Raw genomic sequence first — 26,172 nt, forward strand, 5'->3', positions numbered from 1 at the left:
AGTTCATCCATAATTACTGACTATGAACAATTTATGATTACTATTTATATTCATGTCTTGTAATCAAGTGGACACTTTCAATTCTATAATGAATCGAAACATAATACATTGTATAAAGCATAAATATTTCAGAAACGTCAGAAACATATGTCACTATAATCCAAATGGGAATTTGCTATACTAGGGCATATAAATCCCAACAGTTTATGCATAGATGACATGTAGCATGTAATAAACCATGTCACTTCTGTGACTGTATATAGTTATTAAAAGTCTTCTGGCATACAAGCACGGTAAGCACCATGTTGTACCGTTGAGATTCCAACTCTTCAAACACATATTAAGCGCGCGAATAGTGATTGATCTTGAGCACGGGAGATGGATCAATTAGACCAGCTCAATGTCCAACTGCAAAAACTTTAATAGCAACAACTTAAACATATATGATGCCCAAGATGCTTGATCTAAATTGTACTCAAAATGGTTATATATCACCGTTGTAATTATGTTAACAAAGCTCTCTCAAGTGATATTATTAAGTTGTTTTCTATCTTGTCGTGTTAAAATTGCATAAATGCACGTTTGGTTACCCTGGACCTTGGAGTCTTGGACTGAGGCTAAGGTTGTGTGCATAGTGGGTTCACAATATTTTATGATATAAGAAAGAACCTCTGAGAATAATTGTGTAGAGCATGCCTAAGAACTTGAAATGAACCCCCAACATCAATTAGTTATTCCTTAGATATTCTCCGTTCACTTTGATTATGGTTATAATTATCCTTATTATCCTTATTATTATTATTATTTTTAAATGGCACCTAATTAGCCGGTTCAAGCTTCCAATTTGTTACACCTAATTTCATTAACTAGACAAGTTCGGTCTAATCTTTAGGGTGAATTATTATTATTATTATTATTATTATTCCAAAAAGTTTGAAGCAACTATGTCTCTTGTGATGTTGCATGTAAATTATTGTTTCATTTCTCTGCAGCTCGTCCTCTACGGCAAACCAAGTATTCGATCCTCTTTGCTTAAGGAGAAGAGTCTCAAAATGCATTCTTCGATGCCTCGTGGCCTTCAAGGCTTTCCACAAACTCACAGAGAGGCCCCAGTTTGGCCACTCGAACTGATCTCATCTCAGACCCCTTTCAAATGCCTAATAAGGATAGGTTTACTGGGACTCTACCATTGATTGTGTGTTTATTTATTTATTTTTCCAAAAAGTTTGAAGTAACTATGCTTCTTGTGATTTCGCATGTAAATTATTGTTTTTTTTTTTTTTTTTTTTTCTAAAAGTTTGAATTAACTATGCCTTTTGTGATTAGGGGTGGCAAAAATCTCAACCCGGTGAGGAACCGCCCCGCCCCCGCCCCATTTAAAGCGGGTTTGGAGAACCGTTTACTTAAATGGGGTAGGGATGGGGTTAAAAAAAAAAAAAAAAAACCCGGTTGGTTGCAGGGCGGGGGACTAAGATCCCCGACCCAAACCCGTCCCGCAACCGCCCCATTTAATATGTTAAATTACTAATTTACCCACCTATGTTAATATATTTACCAAATTAACCTTCACTATATATATATATATATATATATATATATATATATATATATATATATCTATCTAATGGAAACCCTACACTTCATCACTTCCATTTTGTTATTGAGGAGGCACTCGGCAGCCGTGCAACTCTAAGCTCTCTCTCAAACCCATCATTGAATATATGGGTTTTGACCTTCTGATTCTTGTAGATTTTGTAGTTTGCAGTTGCAGAGAGAGAGAGAGAGAGGGAGTAAGTTTAGAGTTGAGAACGAGAATAGAGATGGAGGCGATTGGGGAGGCTGAAATATATGGGTTTTGACCTTCTGATTCTTGTAGATTTTGTAGCTTGCAGTTGCAGAGAGAGAGACACAGAGGGCAAGTTCAGAGTTGAGAACGAGAATAGAGATGGAGGCGATTGGGGAGGTTGAAATATATGGGTTTTGACCTTCTGATTCTTGTAGATTTTGTAGTTTGCAGTTGCAGAGAGAGATAGGGCAAGTTCAGAGTTGAGAACGAGAATAGAGATAGAGGCAATTGGGAAGGCTGAAATATATGGGTCTTGACCTTCTGATTCTTGTAGATTTTGTAGTTTGCAGTTGCAGAGAGAGAGAGCAAGAGAAAGGGCAAGTTCAGAGTTGGGTTTTGACCTTTTAATTCTTGTAGATTTTGTAGTTTGCAATTGGAGAGAGAGAGAGAGAGAGGGGAGTTGAGAATGAGAATAAAGATGGAAGCCATTGGGAAGGCTGAAATGATTTGCCCTAATCGGTTATGGGGCGGGGGCGGGGCAAGTGGGGATGGGGCGGGGGCGGTTACGAAGATTAGAGGGAAAAAATGAACTGGTTATGGGGCGGTTTTGGGGTACTAAAATTAAACGGGGCGGGGATGGGGAATGGGAAACCTGTCCCAAACTGCCCCATTGCCATCCCTACTTGTGATGTCGCATATAAATTATTGTTTCATTTTTCTTTGTGTTTTTTATTTATTTTTTATGTTAATTTTCAATCACACAATACTAGTTTATCGCTCAAAACAAAAAATTTGTTGGTTCTGAAAGATCGAATTATGATACAAAGATTACTAAAAAAAATAATAAATAGAAAGTAAAAATAGAAAGTATATTAATACTAAAAACGTGTCATTACAAGTTCCTACATCATTAAGACCACAGTGTAACAGACAACTTTCTGCGTGTTAATATTATTTAGGATATGTTGTACTACGTACAAACTATTCTTGGATATATACGACGTATAAATATAGTCATTTCTCTCAACTCCAACTTATACACATTTTCAAAATTTTATAGTTAGAAATGAAACTCCAACCTATATGTAATGGGATTCTTTGTAAGTTAAAGAATATATATATATATATATATATATATTACCTAAATATCTATCTAAATATCTAGGTATTTACATATTTTACAAAATTTCCTACTATTCTAGAATTACCAACTTCTACAAATTAATTCTTCAATGTTCTAAAATTTTGACATATTTACAAAAAAAATTAGTGACATTTTAATTTTAGTGACATCGGCCAAATATCATATTAAATCACTTCTCAAAAATTACTATTAGATATATTAAAATTTTTGTCCATCTTTTAACTTACACCCAAAACTTAAAAAGACATTGTTGTCTCTTTGACTTTGAATTGATGATTTTTTTATTTATAAAATGACTTAAGTACCCCTACCAAAATATCCATTAAAATATATGTGTACATATATAAAAGTTTACAAGAAATTCAACAAAATCCCTTCTTCCACTCCTCTCTCTAGAAATTCAACAAAATATATCAACAAAATATATCTATTAGATCATTTCTCGATGTGACATCCATAATAAGATTGGGGGTGGAAAGGATGGTAAGTAACAGAATGAAGCAATCGTCCAAAGAGTTCCAATGCCCGAATTGAGGTCTTGGCTCAAACAAAATATTTTTTCTTAATATAACAAAGTGTTCGGAAGAAATGGCTACGCATATGCTCTTGTCATACGGAATTATGGATTACCAAAAAAATGCTTCTATAAACCTTGATTGGATTCACTTCCTGATTATTTATTTATTTATTACCAAAAAAAATGCTTCTATAAACCTTGATTGGATTCACTTCCTGATTATTTATTTATTTATTTTGCAACTGTAAGTGTTGATCTGGAAATTCATTGGCCTTGGATCCTTGCTTGTCCTTGCATGGACTTCAAAGATCATTCAGTTTTTTTTTCCCTTTTTTGTAAAGAATCCTATTTATGGTTTATATCTTTAATTTTTTTTTCCACGTGCGTATTTGCATTCTCTCTAAAAATTTTATTATTATTATTAATTTTTTTTTTTCTGTTTGCCTTGTAAATTGCTTTGATATGGGAAGTAACATCCGTAAAGCATTGTGACAGAATAATAAGAAACCCACATTCTCTGGAAAATGGAGATTAAAGCACACAAACAAGCATTTTAATTAACCAATTCCAAGCATTTTAAAAAGTGACGGAAAACGAAGCTCTTGTTGGGTCTCCGCGAGTATCTGGATTAGGCTTCTTAAAGCTCCCTGTAGAATGAAAACGAAGGTGGGGGAGGGACGTAGCGGCTTTTGTAACACACCATAGATATTTTGTTTTTAAGATTCTGTTAGAAATTAAACTTGATTATATTTTTAAATGTCTGTGAAAGTTATGAATGTTTTTTATTTGATGTTTAATTTTATGTTTATGTGAGTCTTTTATTGGAGTTAGTGGGGAGAAAAGTTGTATGAGTAGAATAATAAGATGAATTAATAGAAGTGAAATAATTTTCCAAGTATTCCTCCATATCCTATTCTCTTCCTAAATATTATAGTGTTGTGTGTGTATTTAGGCCACTATTTACAACAAAGTGGTATCAGAGAAAAAGCCAACAAAGAGGTATCAAATCTAGTTTGTGAGAGAGAGAAGAAATGGCAAACAATTCGGTTCCATTTCAAATGTCTCGATTCACCAAAGATAACAATGAAAATTGGTGTATACGTATGAAGGCAATTTTGGGAGCACAAGATGTGTGGGAAGTTGTTTCCAAAGGTTATGATAAGCTAGAAGATGAGACAACTTTGTCTCAAGTCGAAAAAGATGTTTTACAAGCCATGAAAAAGAAGGACCAAAAGGCGGTGATGACCATCTATCAATGTTTAGATGATGGAATGCTACAACGAGTTCCTAGTGAAGAAAATGCAAAGCAACTATAGGAGATTCTTCAAAATTCCTTCCAAGGAGTTGATAAAGTGATAAAGGTTCGCTTCCAAACGTTACGGGGTGAATTTGAAGCATTGCATGTGAAGGAATCTGAATCAATTTCAGATTATTTTTCGAGGGTCCTAGCTATTGTAAATCAACAAAGGAGATATGGCGAAACCACCATGACTGATTCAAGGGTCGTTGAAAAGATCATTCGGTCGTTGGATTCCAAATTCAACTACATTGTTGTAGCCATTGAAGAGTTAAAGGATTTGGATTCCATGACTGTTGATCAACTCATGGGTTCGTTGCAAGCTCATGAAGAAAAGGTGGTGAAGAGACAAGAAGCTTTGGAGCAAGTACTACAAACAAAGTTTTCGTTGAACGAAAAAGACGAAAAACATAGAGGAAATTAAAGGGGCCGAGGATATGGAAATGCACGTGGCCGTGGAAGAAGAGAAAGAAGCGGTCAACACATAACAAACAATGAAGAAAAAATCCACAACTCACAACAAATAAGAGGTCGTGGTAGAGGAAATTACTCAAGGTCATATGGAAGGAGGTATGATAAGTCTCAAATTCAATGTTACAATTGTCAAAAGTATGGTCATTATGCTTCGGAATGTAAAAATGTTGCTAATGATGTTAAAGAAAAGGCTAATTTTGTTAATGAAGAAGTAGAGTTAACTTTGTTGTTGGCATACAAAGGTGAAATGAGTGATCAAGAAGATGTGTGGTATCTTGACACCAGTGCTAGCAGCCATATGTGGGGTAGCAAAGAGAAGTTCGTTGATATTGATGAATTAATAAATGGTAAGGTGACATTTGGAGACTTATCACAAATTTCGGTAAGTGGGAAAGGTAAAATATTGATTCGTTTCAGGAATGAGCATCATCAATTTATCTCTAATGTTTATTATGTGCCTAACATGAAGAACAATATTTTGAGTTTGGGACAACTCTTAGAAAAATGCTACAATATTTTCATGAAGGATACAATCTTTCGATAAGAGATCCATTGGGTAATTTGATTGCCAAGGTTCCAATGACAAAGAACCGGATGTTTTTGCTAAACATTCAAGCTGACGAGGCTAAATGTTTGAAGGCTTGTTTTAATGATTTAACTTGGCTTTGGCACTTGAGACTTGGGCACTTGAATTTTGGAGGATTAGAGTTGTTGGCCAAAAAGAAGATGGTGAAGGGATTGCCTTTCATTAATAATCCAAATCAATTATGTGAATGATGTCTCGTTGGAAAGCAATCAAGGAAAAGTTTTCCTAAAGAAACTACCACAAGAGCTATAGCGCCACTACAACTTATTCATTCGGATGTTTGTGGTCCAATTTCTCCATCATCATTTGGTAAGAATAATTATTTTTTATTATTCACTGACGATTTTAGCTGAAAAATATGGGTGTATTTTCTTAAACAAAAATCGGAGGTGTATGGAATTTTTAAGAAATTTAAAGCACTTTTGAAAAACAAAGTGGCTATGATGTAAAGGCTCTTTGATCCGATAAAGGTGGTGAATTCACATCAAATAATTTCCAAAAATTTTGTGAAGAAAATGGAATTCACCATCCTTTAATGGTTCTAAGATCACCCCAACAAAATACAGTTGCAGAAAGGAAGAACAGAACCATTCCCAATATGGCTTGAAGCATGTTGAAAAATAAGGAAATGCTTAAAGAATTTTGGGCTGAAGCGGTTGATTGTGCGGTGTACTTGTCCAACCGGTGTCCTACTAGAAGTGTGCAAAACAAAACACCACAAGAAACATGGAGCGGAAGAAAGCCAAGTGTCTTTCATTTGCGGGTTTTTGGGAGCATTGCCCATGTGCACGTGCCAGATGAAAGGAGAACCAAGTTAGATAACAAAAGTGAAAAAATGGTATTCATTGGCTATGATGCAAGTTCCAAAGGCTACAAGTTGTACAATCCAAGCAATGGGAATATTGTCATTAGTAGAGATGTTGAATTCGAAGAGGGAGCCACATTGGATTGTAACACTCCAAATGAAGATTATAATATTTTTCCAATTTCGGATGAGGAGTAAGAAAATGAAAGCATGGAGCAGCCCATTTCTCCACCAACATCACCTCCACCACCATCAATTCAAGATCAATCAACTCCATCATCATCAAGTTCAAGTGACACACCACCACTTCGCATGAGGAGTCTTCGTGACATATATGACGAAACGGATGAGGTAACGGAAAGGTTATATGATCATACACTTTTTTGTCTCTTTGCGGATTGTGAACCCGTAGGATTTGAAAAGGTGGCACATGACAAAAAAATGGAGAAATGCTATGGATGAAGAAATTAAATCCATAGAGAAGAATGATACATGGGGGCTTGGTACACTTGCAAAAGAGCAAAAGGCAATTTGTGTCAAATGGGTGTATAAAGCAAAGAAGAATGCAAATGGTGAAGTTGAAAAATATAAAGCAAGATTAGTCACCAAGGGGTACAACCAAAAGCCCGGAATTAACTATGATGAGGTATTTGCACCTGTAGCTCGTTTGGAAACAATTAGATTGTGAATTTCTTTGGTAGCCCAAAATAATTGGAGAATCCACCAAATGGATTTGAAATCGGTTTTTTTGAATGGGTTTATTGAAGAAGAGATGTATGTTCAACAACCCATAGGCTATGTTATAAAGGAGCAAGAAAACAAAGTCTTGATATTGAAGAAAGCTTTATATGGCTTGAAGCAAGCACCAAGGGCGTGGAATAAGCGAATTGACAAATATTTTCAAGATTATAATTTTTCAAAATGCCCATATGAACATACTCTTTACTCCAAATTAAGTGATAATGGAGATATATTTTTTGTTTTCTTATATGTAGATGATTTAATCTTCATAGGTAGCAATCCAAAAATGTTTGAAAATTTTAAGAAGGTTATGGCTCGAGAGTTTGAGATGACGGACATTGGCATCATGGCTTATTATCTTGGCATTGAGGTCAAGCAAATGAAGGATGGAATTTTCATTCACCAAGAAGGCTATGCTAAGGAAATTCTCAAGAAATTCAAGATGGAAGATTGTAAATTGGTGAACACGCCTATGGAAGTTGGAATTAAATTGTCAAGAGATAAAGATGGAGAGATAGTGGATCCAACATTTTTCAAAAGTCTTGTTGGAAGCTTGAGATACTTAACTTGCACAAAGCCGGACATATTATTTACGGTTAGGCTTGTTAGTAGACCCACCATAACTCATTTCAAAGTGGCTAAGAGGATTCTTCGTTACATCAAAGGTACCCTTGATTTTGGGTTATTCTATTCATTTTCTAATGATTTCAAACTTTTGGGTTATTGTGATAGCGATTGGGTCGAAGATTTGGATGATAGAAAAAGTACTTCGGGCTATTATTTTTTAATGGGAAATACTGCTTTTACATGGTGTTCAAAGAAGCAACCCATTGTCACCCTTCCAACTTGTGAAGCGAAATATGTTGCAGCCACTTCATGTGTTTGTTAAGCAATTTGGTTGAAGAATTTGTTGAAAAAATTACACATGCTACAAGAAGAGTCAACAGAGATTTTTGTGGACAACAAATCAGCAACTGCTTTGGCCAAGAATCCAGTGTTTCATGAACGAAGTAAGCATATTGATACAAGATTTCATTTCATTAGAGAATAGATAACCAAAAAGGAGGTGGAACTCAAGTTCATCAAGTCACAAGATCAAATTGCGGATATTTTCACCAAGCCCCTCAAGTTTGCAGAATTTCACAAGTTAAGGAGTTTGCTTGGAGTTGAAAAAAAATTAAGTTTAAGGAAGGGTGTTAGAAATTAAACTTGATTATATTTTTAAATGTCTTTGAAGGTTATGGATGTTGTTTATTTGATATTTAATTTTATGTTTATGCGAGTCTTTTATTGGAGTTAGTGGGGAGAAAAGTTGAATGAGTAGAAGAATAAGATGAATTAGTAGAAGTGAAATAATTTTCCAAGTATTGGTCATGTTAGTGGGTTACAACTAGTAATGGTCATGTTAGTGGGTTAATTGGAGTTTTGCCTACTAAATGATATGTTAGTGGTATGTTAATTTTCATTTACATTTATATTTTGAAACCTATATAAACCCATGTATTTTACTTATTTTCAATTAAGTGAAATAAAAGTATTTTTCCTCCATTTTTATTCTCTTCCAAAGAGTATAATGTTGTGTGTGTAACTAGGGCACTATTTCCAACAAAGTGGTATCAGAGATAGTTTGTGTGAGAGAGAAGAAATGGCAAACAATTCGGTTCCATTTCAAATGCCTCGATTCACCAAAGATAACTATGAAAATTGGTGTATCCATATGAAGGTAATTTTGGGAGCACAAGATGTGTGGGAAGTTGTTTCTAAAAGTTATGATGAGCCAGAAGATGAGGTAACTTTGTCTCAAGCCGAAAAAGATGTTTTACAAGCCATGAGAAAGAAGGACCAAAAGGTGGTGATGACCATCCATCATTGTTTGGATGATGGAATGCTACAAAAAGTTGCTAGTGCAGAAAATGCAAAACAACTATGGGAGATTCTTCAAAATTCCTTCTAAGGAGTTGATAAAGTGAAGAAGGTTCGCCTCCAAACGTTACAAGGTGAATTTGAAGCATTGCATATGAAGGAATCTGAATCATTTTTAGATTATTTTTCGAGGGTCCTGGCTATTGTAAATCAACTAAGGAGATATGGCGAAACCACCATGACTGATACAAGGGTCGTCGAAAAGATCATTCGGTCATTGGATTCCAAATTCAACTACATTATTGTAGCCATTGAAGAGTCAAAGGATTTGGATTCCATGACTGTTGATTAACTCATGGGTTCGTTGCAAGCTTATGAAAAAAAGGTGGTGAAGAAACAAGAAACTTTGGAGCAAGTGTTACAAATAAAGTTTTCGTTGAACGAAAAAAAAATTAAAAACATGGAAGAAAACAAAGGGGCCAAGGAAGTGGAAATGCATGTGGCCGAGGAAGAGGAAGATACCGTGGAAGAGGAGAAAGAAGTGGTCAACACATAACCAACAATGAAGAAAAAATTCATGACTCTTAAAAAATAAGAGGTCGTGGTAGAGGAAATTACTCAAGGTCATATGGAAAAAGGTATGATAAGTCTTAAATTCAATGTTATAATTGTCAAAAGTATGGTCATTATGCTTCAAAATGTATAGATGTTGCTAACGATGTTGAATAAAAGGTTAATTATGTTGATGAAAAAATGGAGCCTACTTTGTTGTTGGCATATAAAGGTGAAAGGAGTGAAGGAGATATGTGGTATCTTGACACCAGTGCTAGCAACCATATGTGTGGTAGTAACGAGAAGTTCGTTGATATTGATGAGTCAATAAATGACAAGGTGACATTTGGAGACTTATCACAAATTTCGGTAAGAGGGAAATGTAAAATATTGATTCGTTTGAGGAATGGGCATCATCAATTTATCTTTAATGTTTATTATGTGCCTAACATGAAAAACAATATTTTGAGTTTTGGACAACTCTTAGAAAAAGGCTACAATATTTTCATGAAGGATTGTAGTCTTTTGATAAGAGACCCATTGGGTAATTTGATTGCCAAGGTTCTAATGACAAAGAATCGGATGTTTTTGCTAAATATTCAAGCTGACGAGGCTAAATGTTTGAAGGCTTGTTTTAATGATTTAACTTGGCTTTAGCACTTGAGACTTGGGCACTTGAATTTTGTAGGATTAGAGTTCTTGGCCAAAAAGAAGATGGTGAAGTGATTGCCTTTCATTAACAATCCAAATCAATTATGTGAAGGATGTCTTGTTGGAAAGCAATCAAGGAAAATTTTTCCTAAAGAAGCTACCACAAGAGCTACGGCGCCACTACAACTTATCCATTCGGATGTTTGTGGTCCAATTTCTCCATCATCATTTGGTAAAAATAATTATTTTTTATTATTCACTAATGATTTTAGCTAAAAAATATGGGTGTATTTTCTAAAACAAAAATCAGAGGTGTATGGAATTTTTAAGAAATTTAAGGTACTTGTTGAAAACTAAGTGGTTATGATGTAAAAGCTCTCCGATCCGATAGAGGTGGTGAATTCACATCAAATAATTTAAAAAATTTTTGTGAAAAAAGTGGAATTCACCATCCTTTAACGGTTCCGAGATCGCCCCAACAAAATGGAGTTGTAGAAAGGAATAATATAACTATTCTCAATATGGCTCGAAACATGTTGAAAAGTAAGGAAATGCCTAAAGAATTTTAGGCTGGAGCGGTTGATTGTGCAGTGTACTTGTCCAACCGGTGTCCCGCTAGAAGTGTAATGACCCGGTCATTTCCTTTCTTTTCTTTTTCCTCAGAATTTCACGGATGAATTTTTTTCGTTGAAATTTCTTGTCTGAATTCAGTTTCTCGTCGCTTAGTGTCGTCTTGAGTGCTCGGAAATGGTTTCTGAGACTTTTTCCTTTGGTTTGACAACTTCCTTTGAGGATCGAGTCATTTCCATATTTTTTGTTTTCCGACACTATTCACTTTTCGTCCTTTTCCATGTTTTGTCATTTTCCCTATTCTGTCTTTTCCCCGTTTGTCACTTTGTTGGCGTAACCTAACTCCTTGTGTTCGGAGTTGGTTTTTGACTTCACGTATCTTCATTCTAAGTGGTTGCCACGAAATACGTATCTTTACTTTTGTAAGAAAGTACTCTGGTTACTCCCAGTGTCCATAGGGGTATGGATGCAAAGTTCTTTGGAATTATTTTCTTTTCTTGGGGTATTTTTCGTAAATATCTTTTGAAGATATTTTATTTCAATGGTTTTTAAGAAAATATTTTTGGAAAATATTTTCATTCTGGGGCATTAGTGCAGTTAACCCTTTTTGGAGCGGCCATTTTGTAATTAATGAAAGTTATCGTAAAATATTTCGTCTGGAGCCTGGATCCTCATACGAGATTCATTTTCACTTTTTGTTGACTCGTAAATTCTTGGAATTTCCTTTTGGTTGTTTTTCTTCAGTTTTAGGGTTTCTGGCCCCGGTTGGCGCCGAACTTGTTCAGGGCATATCTCTCTGTTCGGAACTCAGTTTTTGACGCCGTTTCTTCCGTTGTTCATATTTTCTCATTTTGAATCTTTTTCGTTCACGAAGTTTTGCCGTTTGAGTGCGTCTGCTCAAATTTTACTTTTCCGGACCCGACGGGACCTATTCGGGGCACTTTTAGGGGGACTTAAAATAAAAAAGTCATCTTCTCCCCACTTCATGCACGATCAGAACCTGTTATGGCAGCCCAATGGGGCTGCCACCCTTCTTCTTTCATTTGAACCTTCTTCCCTTTGTTAAAAAGTCGAAGTGCCTTCGCGTTTTGTGTTTGTTTTGACCACGCGCATCTTTCCCCCTTATTAGAACCCATTTTTCGCCAAATTTTGAGTTCGGGTTTGAAGTCAAGTTGTGATTTTGATGGGGCTTCTTGTGGGTTCATGTAGATCGTGTTGTCCCCGACAAAACCCTTCGGTATAGTCGGATTCGGAGCACTTTTTTTTCGGTGGGCTTTTGAGATTTTCATCTCAAATTGAGGTAGGGGATGTCTTAGGTTTATATTATTGTTGTATTGATTGTTTTATAAGCATATACAATTTGTAAGCATACCTTGTTCAACTTTTTAGAATTTAATTTATTTATTTTCTTTGTTTAGGATTTAATTCTAATGATGATATATAGTTTAGAATTAAATTGTGTCATGCTAGTAAATTAGGCCTTGGTAAGTTGTGTAACATATATTAAATTTGGAGCATTTGAGTAAGAATTGCAAAACTTATTTAATATTTATCTTTTGTGAAAGATTAATTCACATAGTTGTATCAAGTATGAAACCAACTTGTAATGTGATATTAATGTAGGCCTTGGTGAGTTCTTTAACATATATTAAATTGAGGACATTTGGATATGTTTGAAAATCTAGAGAAAAATTAATTAATGAGCTTAATTAATTTTATTTTAAGTGTGTTGGTCACTTAAATTGATATTGGAGGTAATAGGTTGATAATCCCTTGAAATGTAGTCTATTTAATCACCTTGTGAGCATGTTACTAATTTGATGTAGAATTAGTACTTGAGACCTCTTGAAATGGTAATTAGACTTAGCATGATATAGAATATCATTGACTTGCATAGCTTGTTTAGATATATCTTTTGTAGGTGTATAACTTGTTAGAATATTACAATTGTTTACCTTGGAAGTTACTTACCAAATTGGGACTTATTTAGTACTTGTGGCTTAGTGTGGTAATGTGGTTCAATTGTTGTAAAATATTCTTGTTTGGTGTATAAATTGCATATTGGAGGCTTGACATGTCATATGCTATCTAGACTTGAATTATAGGACATGGTTTGTGTGGATTCAACCTTATTTGTGCATGGAAGATGGTTTTATGCATTAGTGGATTTGGTATAAGTTTGGTCTAACTTATTAATTTTTGTATAAGTTTTGGATTTATTGATTTTGGAAAGCTTGTAAGGACATATTTCACGTGATAGCTAGGGTTTGGCTCTAGTGCGGAGATAAAAGTCTTCTAAGTCATAAGTGCACACTAGGTAATACCTTGTGGGTCGTAATTGCCTAGAATAACTTATGCATGTACGCATTAAGTGGTGCCTTGTGGGTCGTAATTACCTGGAAAGACTTGCTTGGTCTAGTGACCACATGTCCTAGTCTTTCTACTTTGATTTGGCATTTAATTTCAAGTTGTTAATCATGGATTACTTGTAACTTGAGAATTGGTGCTTGCCTATATATTTTGATCTCATTTAGTATACTTGAAACTGTATACTTGAACTTGTATCCTTATTGGTGTATCTAAACTCTATCTAGAGTATTTACGCTTAGTATGCTTGTCTTGTGTGTGCGAATTTCATTTTTGTATACTTGTGCCATGTATACTTGTCTTGTGCATATGTGTTTAGCTTAGTATACTTATGTTTATATACTTGATTTATGAGTACTCTATTCATATATCTTATACTTGTGTATGTATGCTAGATATTGCTTATCCCGTTTAACATGATTTAGTATACTTGTGAGCATGTGTACTTGAATGTCGTGTATTATGTTTTAATACGGTTTAGTGTATTTGAGCATGTATACTTGTATGCCGTAGTTCATTTCAATTGTATGAGTAGCTTAGGATGATCCCTGAGTCTCACTTTGACATAGACGTTAGGTGGCATGAGCCCCTCTAACATGTTTCACCTTAAGATGATAGAATTGTAAAATGCTAGGTCGATGCATGTTCATCTCCTACGAGCAACTTTATGTTACTCACCCACGTAGTAGGGACATTTTTTAGGTACCGGGATCAAGATTCGGGATTCACATCATGCTTGGATGATTTGTAGACTTGAAGTTCTCATTTCTTGTAAATGTTGGCTTGAAATACCATTTATAGCTTTATATGTCAAAATATGTAAATTTGATTCTATTTTTGTAATGTGTACATAAGTACACTCTTTAAAATGTATTTAACATGTACGAGATGAGGCCGGAAGCCAATGACATGTAGCTTGCTTTCTATGCACTTTCGTTTTCAAGGCTTAATATGAAAATGTTGAAAAATGCTTAGACATTGTGTCATAACTTTTGTATCGAGTGTGGGAATTTCATTTTTATTCTTTCGTAGGATCTCATTAATCATGTTTGAAGTTTGGCCAAGGGCAAACGGTAATTTGAAATTATTTGTCAATTTTAGTTTCCATTTACGTCTGCGTGCATGATCGTTTACGGGAAAAACCCTTTCCTTTGTGATTTGAGCCTATGGAATCATTTTTCAATTTTGTTGCATAATCTGTTCTAGGGGCATTATAGACATTTCATATCAGTTTTATTTTCTTCTTTCGACATAGTCGCTTAGAAAACGTGATTTTAGGGGGGGGTTTCTTCTTCGTGTTTTTCCAGAAAACATCGTCTTGGTACCGAAAATCCCTCGTGAAGTTTCAGCTTCCAGTTTTATTTTAGTAATTTTTTAGCTCTTTTGACTAGATTTCTTGGGAGGGCATTTTGGCCATTTTGCAGTGAGTTTTTTTTTAATTCTCTCGAAGGTCACGTAGAAAACTCAATTTTGAGGGGGGTTTCTTCTTTGTGTTTTTATAAAAAAATTCATCTAGGCCTCCAAATTCAGCCTCTGTTCTGAAATTTTCTGGAAAAAAAAAAACACAGCAGCTTTATGGGCCGCTGCAAGCCATGGTACACCCAGCGCGCGTGCGGCGTGCATGGGCGCGCGCGTGCGGCGTGCGCATGGGGCTGTCATGGCCCCTCGTCAGGCCGCCGCGACGTCAATTCTTCTTTTGGGCTTTTCTCCTTCGTCTGGACTCCGATTCAAGTGAATTTTTTTTTTAACTTGATTAATTTTTCGTCCTCTGTCCAACGGTGTGCTTGGTTACACCCGGATATTTCTGGATAATTACCAGTTTTCCCTTAAAGCTTTAAGTGTCCGTTTTTCGTCGTCATGCAATTCTTGAGTCTATCTTGATTAGTTTTTCGTTGTCCTTCCAGCGGTGTGCTCGGTGGGACCCGAATCTACAGTTTTCAGAAATGACTATTTTGCCCCTGGGGGCTTATTTTTCATATTTTCAATCTTTTGCTTCCGCATCAGTTCTCATTAAGTTCCACAACCTCATGGAAGGTCATTTTGACTTCTTAGAGTCTTGTTTGCTGTTTTCGCTTCCGCATTCGGATCCGTTATTGGGTCAATCTTCGGTCCATCACATGACACACTGGCTTGAAAAACCAGGGCCATCACAAGAAGTGTGCAAAACAAAACATCACAAGAAATATGGAGCGAAAGAAAGCCAAGTGTCTCTCATTTGTGGGTTTTTGGGAGCATTGCCCATGTGCACATACCGGATGAAAGGAGGACCAAGTTAGACAACAAAAGTGAAAAAATGGTGTTCATTGGCTATGATGCAAGTCCAAAGGCTACAAATTGTACAATCCAAGCAATGGAAAGATTGTCATTAGTAGAGATATTGAATTCAAAGAGGGAGCCATATGGGATTGGAACACTCCAAATGAAGATTATAATATTTTTCCAATTTCGGATGAGGAGTAAGAAAATGAAGGCATGGAACAGCCCATTTCTCCACCAACATCACCTCCACCACCATCAATTCAAGATCAATCAACTCCATCATCATCAAGTTCAAGTGATACACCACCACTTCGCATGAAGAGTCTTCGTGACATATAGATGAAATGGATGAGGTAACAGAAAGGTTAAGTGATCTAACACTTTTTTGTTTCTTTACGAATTGTGAATCCGTAGGATTTAAAGAGGCGGCACAAGACCAAAAATGGAGAAATGCTATGGATGAAGAAATTAAATCCATAGAGAAGAATGACACATGGGAGCTTGCAACACTTCCAAAAGAGCAAAAGACAATTGGTGTCAAATGGGTGTATAAAGCAAAGAAGAACGCAAATTGAAGGCATGGAACAGCCCATTTCTCCACCAACATCACATCCACCACCATCAATTCAAGATCAATCAACTCCATCATCATCAAGTTCAAGTGACACACCACCACTTCGCATGAAGAGTCTTCGTGACATATAGATGAAATGGATGAGGTAACAGAAAGGTTAAGTGATCTAACACTTTTTTGTCTCTTTACGAATTGTGAATCCGTAGGATTTAAAGAGGCGACACAAGACCAAAAATGGAGAAATGCTATGGATGAAGAAATTAAATCCATAGAGAAGAATGACACATGGGAGCTTGCAACACTTCCAAAAGAGCAAAAGACAATTGGTGTCAAATGGGTGTATAAAGCAAAGAAGAACGCAAATGGTGAAGTTGAAAAATATAAAGCAAGATTGGTTGCTAAGGGGTACAACCAAAAGCCCGGAATTGACTATGATGAGGTATTTGCACTCGTAGCTCTTTTGGAAACAATTAGATTGTGAATTTCTTTGGCAGCCTAAAACAATTGGAGAATCCACCAAATGGATGTGAAATCAGCTTTCTTGAATGGGTTTCTTGAAGAAGAAGTGTATGTTCAACAACCCATGTGCTATGTTGTAAAATGGCAAGAAAACGAAGTCTTGAAATTGAAGAAGGCTTTATATGGCTTGAAGCAAGCATCATGGGCGTCGAATAAGTGAATTAACAAATATTTTCAAGACAATAATTTTTCAAAGTGACCATATGAACATACTCTTTACTCCAAAGTAAGTTAGAATGGCGATGTATTTTTTGTTTGCTTGTATGTGGATGATTTAATCTTCACAGGTAGCAATCCAAAAATGTTTGAAGATTTCAAGAAGGCTATGGCTCGATAGTTCAAGATGACGGACATTGGCATCATGACTTGTTATCTTGGTATTGAGGTCAAGCAAATGAATGATGGAATTTTCATTCACCAAGAAGGTTATGCTAAGGAAATTCTCAAGAAATTCAAGATGGAAGATTGTAAATTGGTGAACACACCCATGGAAGTTGGAATTAAATTGTTGAGAGATAAAGATGAAGAGATGGTGGATCCAGCATTTTTCAAAAGTCTTGTTGGAAGCTTGAGATACTTAACATGCACAAGGCCGGACATATTATTTGCTGTTGGGCTTGTTAGTAGGTTTATGGAAAGACCCATCATAACTCATTACAAGGCGGCTAAGAGGATTCTTCGTTACATCAATGGTACTCTTGATTTTGAGTTATTCTATTCATTTTCTAATAATTCCAAGCTTGTGGGCTGTTATGATAGTGATTGGGTCAGAGATTTGGATGATAGAAAAAGTACTTCGGGCTATTGTTTTTCCATGGGAAATACTGCTTTTACATGGTGTTCAAAGAAGCAGCCCATTGTCACCCTCTCAACTTGTGAAGCGGAATATGTTGCAGCCAGTTCATGTGTTTGTCAAGCAATTTCGTTGAGGAATTTGTTGAAGAAATTGCACATGCGACAAAAAGAGTCAACGGAGATTTTTATGGACAACAAAGCAGCAATTGCTTTGGCCAAGAATCCGGTGTTTTATGCACGAAGCAAGCATATTGATACAAGATTTCATTTCATTAGAGAATGTATAACCAATAAGGAGGTGAAGCTCAAGTTCATCAAGTCACAAGATCAAATTGTGGATATTTTCACCAAGCCCTCAAGTTTGCAGAATTTCACAAGTGAAGGAGTTTGTTTGGAGTTGAAAAAAAATCAAGTTTAGCGGGGGTGTTAGAAATTAAACTTGATTATATTTTTAAATGTCTTTGAAGGTTATGTATGTTTTTTATTTGATATTTAATTTTATATTTATGTGAGTTTTTTTATTGGAGTTAGTGGGGGGCATGAGAGTTACAACTAGTAATGGTCATGTTAGTGGGTTAGTAGGTTAGTGGGAGTTTTGCCTACTAAATGATATGTCAGTGAGGTGTTAATTTTCATTTACATTTATATTTTGAAGCCTATATAAACCCATATATTTTACCCATTTTCAACCAAGTGAAATAAAAGTATTTTTCCTCCATTTTACTAGTAAAAGTATTCCTCCATATCCTATTCTCTTCTTAAATATTATAGTGTTGTGTGTGTATCTATGCCACTATTTCTAACAAAGCGGTATCAGAGAAAAAGCCAACACTATCTCCTTAAATTAGAGTGATTAATTTTACTCACTATATGGTTATTAACCAACTATTCTATCTCCTTAAATTAGAGTGATTCCGTTGAGTGTTTAAATAGGTTATTTGGTAAGGCTAAAGGGATGGCAATAAAATTAATTTTATTTACTATATGATTATTAACCAACTATTCTATCTCCTTAAATTATAGTGATTTCGTTGAGTGTTTAAATAGGTTATATTTTATCTTTTAGAACTTGTTTACTTTTAAAAATTTTTAATTGATTATTCAAAAAAATAAAAAAGGCATTGTGAGGGAAGTCTTTTTTTTTTTTTTTTGAAACAAATTCTTCTGGAATTAAATTTTGGAAAAGTAAAGAAAATAATTGGATTGAAAATGAAATATTTTTTTTTATTGTTCACAAATTATTTCCAAAATGAGCAGGCTGGATACAGACATGTGGTCACACATTCGGTCTAAGAAGATGTAAGTTTAGTATATATATATGGTTTCCTTTCACCCAGCCGGCTACCTACAATCACCCATCATATCTAAATATTATGATTCAAATATCTGTAACTATAGCTTACCATGTTCAAAAACGAACTCCCCATGTTTAAAAGGATCACTTTGTCTTTGTTGATTTTGGACCCCCTGTGGTCTCTCTTGCTCTCATACAAAACAAATGTGTCTTAATCCCTTTGTTCTCATACAAAACAAAATATAAGTCTTAATCCCTTTGTCTCTCACTTGCTCTCATTCAAAACAAATATAAGTCTTAATCCCTTCGGTCTCTCTCTTGCTCTCATACAAAACAAATATGAGTCTTAATAGGAACAACTTTGTGATTCACAATACTCTCTCTCACACACATACACACATCATTTAATATCCCACCTTCCCTGGCCTTCCATTGCCACTTCGTTCTAACATGCCTCAATGCTAACGTAAAAAATCTGAAAGTCCAGCTGAAATTCTATGAAACTCTTAGCGAGAATTTGCAGCATTTATGTTAAGTGAACGTGCCAAAAAAATTATAGATAATCTTAAAAGAACATGAATGTTCTACCTATTCTCTAACGAGTTCCTCACCCAGATTCGAAGAAACCACTTAGCAATGGAGACTATAGACCAATTTGCCTGGTCATATTTAGCACTCAAGACTGGAGAGAAATACACTAATTTGCCTAATTACAAAACACTTGTTTGATCAACAGTTGGTCGTTTACTTGAATCCTCTTTTTCATTTTTTCAAATGGATATAGAGGATTCAAGTTCTAATTGGGATTTTAGTGTTGTCTTTTGGGTGCATTGTTTTGAACAGAACCAGGTTAATACAATGACCAGACCTCATGTTTGAAACTCGAGTTAGATCAAAACAGGGCAAAAATATCATGCACATTCTCAAATACATAAATATGGACAAGAATTTGCAGAACTCGGATTTTCACCTGCACAATGACTCTCTCTATCACTCCGGTTGGAAAGAAGACTACATATAAGAGCCATTAACAGAACAAAAGAATGAGATTCTAAAGAGACATTGCATCAGAATTTGAATCCATCTGATTGCAAGAAAATCCAACCTCTGCAGCTCCCCTATAATGCTATCGTGAGACCCTTATAATTGAAAGATTTATTAAATGACTCACAGATCTCAAAAAACTGTTACGATAGCATTACTCTCAAAGGGGATATACATGAATGTCAATGATCAATATCAAATTATCAATATAGAAATTGCACTTTCATTTGTATTGCCTTAAATCCAAGTATATTATGTTAATCAAATCTAAAAATAATTTCCTCTGAGTGAACATTCATAAAGCATTAAAAACCAAGGTAAAGGGGAAACATCTAATAAAAATAGAGCTTGGTTTACAAGTAAAGGAATTGAAAGGCTACAATTTATTCACTGTAAAATAAGGATCAATATAGATTGGTACCGGTCACCACCATTGATGAACAAGAACTCCACTTTCTCTGAGAGAAGTAAACAGATCCAAGCATTGACCATATGTCTTCTGATATTTGGATGACCTCTCACCTGGGCAGCATCTCTGCCACCTGTTATAATGGCACTCAAGAAAGATCTCATCAATCAAACAAATTGCTCCGGTCTCAAACAACTTGGGTATCAAATCAAATTCAGTCCCTTCTACATCCATCTTCATCACCACAAAGTCCTTTTCTGATACGGTGTTCTTCAACCAATTCGCAAAATCAAACCCCTGGATCTCATCCACATCGGCATTGGAAGAACTAGCTGATGATGACTCTGCCGGTTGAATCCGACCCATTCCTCTACCTTTTGCTTCCTTCCCCTGACCGGGGTCTCGATTAATCTCAAAGAACAATGTCTCATTCTTCACCCAAGCAGCATATGGCAACAAATTGACCCCTTTCTTGTGCTGATACTCTTCGTGAAAAGTGTTATCAGCCTCAATTGCATAAATCTCAAAGGTTTTATTTTGCTTTGGGTATTGCTTTTTGAACCAACTCCCAATACTCGAGCCATAGCTACGAGCTCCAACATCAACATAGACATACCTTGGCTTAAAATTAATATCAGCCATTGATGGAAGATACTTTACATTCTTTATATTCTTCTTCAGTGTAATCCATGGTTTCAAGGGTTCTTCTCTAATCAATGGTTCAGCTTTCCGGACCAATTCTTGTTTGTACCCAGGAACAGAGCACTTGTTCACAGAATTGCCATATAGTTTGATCAACCCATGACCAGAAATATCAGTTTCTTTCTTCATAACTATTTCACGAATGTATGGCATTGATGAATTGAATCCGTCAATGTCACGAGACCGTATAAATTTACAGCAATTAAACAAATCAATAAAAGAATTGAAGCTATACGTATCTTTCGATGCCGTGTGGACGACCAAAAACCCTTCGGGCTTAAGCGTCCTCGCTATCTCTGCCGCGAATTCACCTGGTTTTGCCGATTTATCTAGACCGCCGGCACCGGAGAAGATGAAATCAAAGGTATTTTCGTCGAACGGCTGACGAATTGCCTGACCTGAAATCACCAGCGGCTTTGACGCCTTCTTGAAAATTCCGATCGAGTCCGAAACGCCGATCTCCATCAAAGCGACCACGTCTTCTCCGACCGGTGTTTCGACGCAGAGTGACTTCGACTCCGGCGAAAGATAGCCGTCGGCGATCAGATCCTGAAACACGGATGAATAGAACTGGATCGCTTTTCGGCGGTCCCTGGTGGCCCACAAATCACCCCGGACGACTTCGCCGGAAGCTAATCGGATGTTGTTTCCGATAATTGCCGAAGAAGTGGCAATCTGTTCGACGCCGGTGACGGCGACGAGGTTGAGATTTTCCGACAAAGAGAAGAAACAGAAATCACCGAGATCGCATGATTCGCCTCTTATAGTGACAACATAAGCGAATCGAAGGCATATTATGAGGACGCAAAAGAAGAAAACTCGAACCGTGATGTTTCTCAGGAAGCTTGGCTTGCCCGTACCCGGCTCCATTGTTATCCTTGTATAACTGTATGTATATGTGTGTGTATTTGTGTATGTGCAGAAATTCAATCAGAAAATGCAAATTCTAGAGAGAGGGGGAGAAGGAAAGGGGGTTTAGCGGGAACAGAATCGGGCGGAAGTGTGGTTTGCGCCGACGAGGATACGGTGGGATTGGGGGTAGCAGAATCGCAAATGGAGAAGATTTTGAGGGGCGAAACGGGAAGACATGCCGGGTTTTGTATAGAAACTCGATCTCATGGGTTGTTTTGGATTTTCATCTATGTCGAATCTCTATTCTCTCCTCTCTCTCTCTCTTCTAGGCTTCGATTGCTGGTTTAGGGTTAACGAATAGCGGAAAGCGGTTAGGGCAATGAGAGAAGATATAACTATAAGCGGAGAAGACGACGCGGACGGGGTGACCGGAACAGCCTGTAACCGCAAGGACTTGAAACAGAAATGTAGAGGAAACTTTCACTTTCCGAAATTGCCACCTCACCTTATCAAAGTATGGAAACCTTACATAACAAAATTAAAATTGATGAGGTGAAATTTTAAAAATGGCCTATAAATTGATAACTATTTTGTTATTTTTTTCTAAATTTAAGTGTAATGCGTACAACGGTAATTGGAGTTCGAATCACTAAAAAATTTATTTGATTTTACGAGATAGTTATTTTATCAACCATCCACTAGTCTAAATGGTATTATTATAATTTTTTCTCTCTAAATAAATGGGGAGACTGAGTGTAATTTTTAAAAAAAAGAAAAAGAAAAAATCAAATATATTCAATAGAACAAACACTTAAATAGTAGTAATTGAATTTTTTTTTAGTATTAACATACTCCGTATTATATACTATTATATGTTTATGGGAAATTTCTTGAGAAATAGCGGGGTATTTTGGGTATTCTAAATTTGCCATTTCGGTAAAGTGGTCCCCACACGTTTTTGATACGTTGGCACTTTGCATGGAAGGTGGGGCCATGATTATTTAAGAAAACATATGGATTTTGTGTAGGAGTCAAATTCTCAAAAATAATCTTCAACATTTACACCTGGACTGTTTCGATGACACGCGATGACCACTAGGATCGCTTTGTTTGGAATAAAAAAATAAAATTTGGATTGTAATTAAAATAGAATAGGATTCTTATCTGACGTTTGATATATACTGAACAGTGAATTGTCAAATAATTTTTAGTTTACTATTTATATCAAATATAGTGTAGGATTTTATTTTTTTATTTATTGTATAAATTGATCAATTAAATTAGTAGATTTAGCAATTAATTGTAATTATAATCATTTTTCATATTGAATTTATAAAAAGAAATTGAAAATAAAATAAATTTTAGGAAAATGATTCTTGCACAAAATAGTTGCAGTAAATCTAGGTGAATTGTTAGATTTATCCTTTTAATTAGTCAATTATACAACAAAGAAGGAAGTGGATGGTTAAATTATTTAGTTAGACAATTTACTGTCAGTGTTCAGTGTGAGTATCACTACCCTAAATTTTATACTATTTGGAATTAAGAGATGTGACAATTATAAAGAAAGTTGCTAGAATGATAATTTTTACAAAGGAATTGAAAGATAATCTTGGTATTACACACCAAATCCCTTCAAATCCTACCATTATTTTTTTAGAATTTCTCTACATTTTAAAATTTTCTTTGAAATCCCATAAAATCCCATTCCCTTTTAAAGTTCCACCATTCCAAGCAAGTCATTTCCCTTTTGAAATCCAATTTCCATGAAATCCCCAGTTCCAAACACAGCTAATTTTTTTTTTTATTTTTTTATTTTTTTATTTTTAACTTGTTTGGAATGGTGGATTTTAAAAATGTATGAGATTTAAAAGAAAATTTGGCAAGGTAAAGAAATTCGGAGTAAAATGATACTAGTACTTGAGGGGATTTGGAATGTAATTACGTAGTACAAAATTATTCTTTTATCAACGACTTTTGCAAATCTCATTTACAAATGTGTTGTGTCTTTATCCCAAAGAGACAAAATGTATTTAAATTCAAATTCTTTCCTACAAATTTCAATCTGTTCCAAACGGTCAAAATATAATTGTTTTTAATTACAATCTAAATTTAAATTTAAAAAGAATTTAGTTCCAAATAAAGAGAAAGAGTCCTTGTAAAACAGATGATTGAAGTGTGAAAAATCCGTGGGAAGTCTAGCATTACTCTTGTGAAATTAATAAATACCAGAATTTTATCATTAATAAAAATATATAAAAATAAAATAAAATTAAAAAAAATAAAAAAAAACACTTCAGAATGATCATTAAAAGGAATGAAATAATTTTTTCCAAAAAAAAATTTATACCATTCATTTTTAACAATTTCATTAAAAATGGTAAAGCTTATATTATGAATTTATGATACTAAATTACTAACTAGTAAGTAAATTATAATTAGAATGCACTAATTAATCTCCAACTGTGAAATTATGGAAGGTCATAAGCAAGCCGCAAGAATAAAGAAAAATTATAAATTAGATTAACTAAAGTCAACCCCCAAGTAATAAATAAAGAATTAGCCGATGACCCAATTTCAGGAACAAAAGTTATTTATTTAACTGCCGTTCTTGGCTCATTCTCTCACGCACAAGGAACACTTGGCCATGATTCACATTACTTAAAAGAGAAAAAATAAATTCATCTCCTCATTGATAGTTTATCTATAGCAACGACAATAAATTTCAGACTTGCTGAAAATCTTTCACAAATTCACATTACTCAGAAGGAAAAAGATAAACTCTTGCGATTATTACATATAAATAGTGTTAATGGCTCAAATTTATTATTTGATGAAGTTAAAATCATAGTTTCAAAAAAATAAAATTGATCAAAATTCTGAGGTGGATATAAAAAAATACTATTCACTATCATATCACAGAGGTATGGGTGGCAATTCGTGTTCGCTGGTCATAATCATGATCATAAGGCGTAGTCAAGGTTTATGTTAAAATGACTTAACTGTCTATAGTAATTGGATTTAAACAAGTAACATATTACATAGGTCATATTCATGATTATGACATGTTGAGTTAAACGGGTTACACGTGTTGAACTTCCTCAATCCTAACTCGACACGGTTAAGTAAACGGGTTAATCGTATCAACCTGTTTATAACCCAAACCCATTTAAGGTCAACCCAAACCCGCTTATCTCGTGTCGTGTTCGAGTCGTGTTGGCGGGTCATGTCGTAATTTGCTACCCCTACAAATATGTACCACTTTTTGTGCATTAGGTACTACTTTTATTTTAGAAATAAAGGTACCACTTGTATTCACATAGGTACCACTCTTGTGCATCAGGTACCACTTTTTTGTGGAGCACAAAAAGTGGTACCTATGTACCTAAATATAGTACCTCTTTGGGGTAAACAATGTTTTTTTATGTGTTCATTTTTTAGAAACTATAAGACATTGACTCTATCGACGGGTAAATATTGGTCATTAGTACCATTTATATGTAATAATCCCTAAATTCTATCTCCTCGTTAATAGTTTATTTACAGCATTTCAAGCAGTCTGTTAAAATACTCTTTTGTGTAAGGTATAATGTGTAATTTTTTATTTTTTATTTTTATCTCCAGCAATATGTTAAGATATACATTATAATATCACCAATGTGCAAAATTGTCGTCTATTTCACATAATCTTTATACTCAACCACATCAGCATATTTCATTTTTTTTTTCTTCACTATTTCTAATTTTATTAACTAATCAACTCTATATTAAATATGTTTGTAAAAGTTGTGTAGTGTCATATTAAGTAAGTTTGTAAAAGTTGTGTAGTGTTCTAGCAAGACAAGTGGTTGGTTGTTATTCGCATATACATTTTAACACCAGAGCTAAAGATGAGTAGTCCAAAATTTTTGTATAAATTTACTATGACACATCAGATTTATACAAATATATATATATATACACACACACGCAACAACTGGAAATGCTCTTGGTCATACTAAAAATCTTTCACAATTCACATTACCTAGAAAGAAAAAAACAAATTTTATCTCCTCGTTAATAGTTTATTAATAGAGACGAAAATAAATTCCGAGCCAGATTAGTCGGGCATACTCGTTGCTTACTGGAGCTTTAGGAGACTTAAACGGTTGACTAAAAGCATTTCTAGTAGTATGTTAAAATACTCTTTTGTGTATATTAAAATATTCTTTTGTGTAAAATATACACGGCCACATATGATATGTAAATTTTTTTTATCTCCACCAGTTTGTTAAGACACACTGCCACATCACCAATGTGTAAAATTATTGTATAATTTATACAACATTCAACCATATATTAAGTAGATTTGTAAAAATTATGTGGGGTCCA

General features: G+C 35.0%; 2 protein-coding genes across 2 annotated transcripts; one reads left to right on the forward strand and one right to left on the reverse strand.

The window, feature by feature from the left end:
* The first annotated feature begins 7,336 nt into the window (after nt 1–7,336).
* On the forward strand, nt 7,337–9,304 carry LOC132314727 (uncharacterized mitochondrial protein AtMg00810-like). The gene is made up of 2 exons (XM_059813550.1): nt 7,337–8,230; nt 9,074–9,304. The coding sequence occupies exons 1-2, from the start codon at nt 7,337–7,339 to the stop codon at nt 9,302–9,304; spliced, it is 1,125 nt and encodes a 374-aa protein (XP_059669533.1).
* A 10,839-nt stretch (nt 9,305–20,143) lies between these two features.
* LOC132313372 (uncharacterized) lies at nt 20,144–22,202 on the reverse strand. Its single transcript, XM_059812111.1, has one exon. It carries the CDS (start codon nt 21,817–21,819, stop codon nt 20,263–20,265), a length of 1,557 nt encoding a protein of 518 aa, XP_059668094.1. The 5' UTR covers nt 21,820–22,202; the 3' UTR covers nt 20,144–20,262.
* Between the last annotated feature and the right edge of the window lie 3,970 nt (nt 22,203–26,172).

This window comes from Cornus florida, unplaced genomic scaffold (assembly GCF_030987335.1).
Source record: "Cornus florida cultivar Cherokee Brave unplaced genomic scaffold, ASM3098733v1 CherokeeBrave_3.0.0_Hap2_Chr06, whole genome shotgun sequence".
Taxonomy (NCBI): domain Eukaryota; kingdom Viridiplantae; phylum Streptophyta; class Magnoliopsida; order Cornales; family Cornaceae; genus Cornus; species Cornus florida.

Coding starts and splice junctions, on each gene's coding strand:
- LOC132314727 (XM_059813550.1), top strand. CDS start 7,337: ATGGATTTGAAATCGGTTTTTTTGAATGGGTTTATTGAAGAAGAGATG. Junction 8,231..9,073: donor ATGTTGCAGCCACTTCATGT/GTTTGTTAAGCA, acceptor ATCCATATGAAG/GTAATTTTGGGAGCACAAGA.
- LOC132313372 (XM_059812111.1), bottom strand. CDS start 21,819: ATGGAGCCGGGTACGGGCAAGCCAAGCTTCCTGAGAAACATCACGGTT.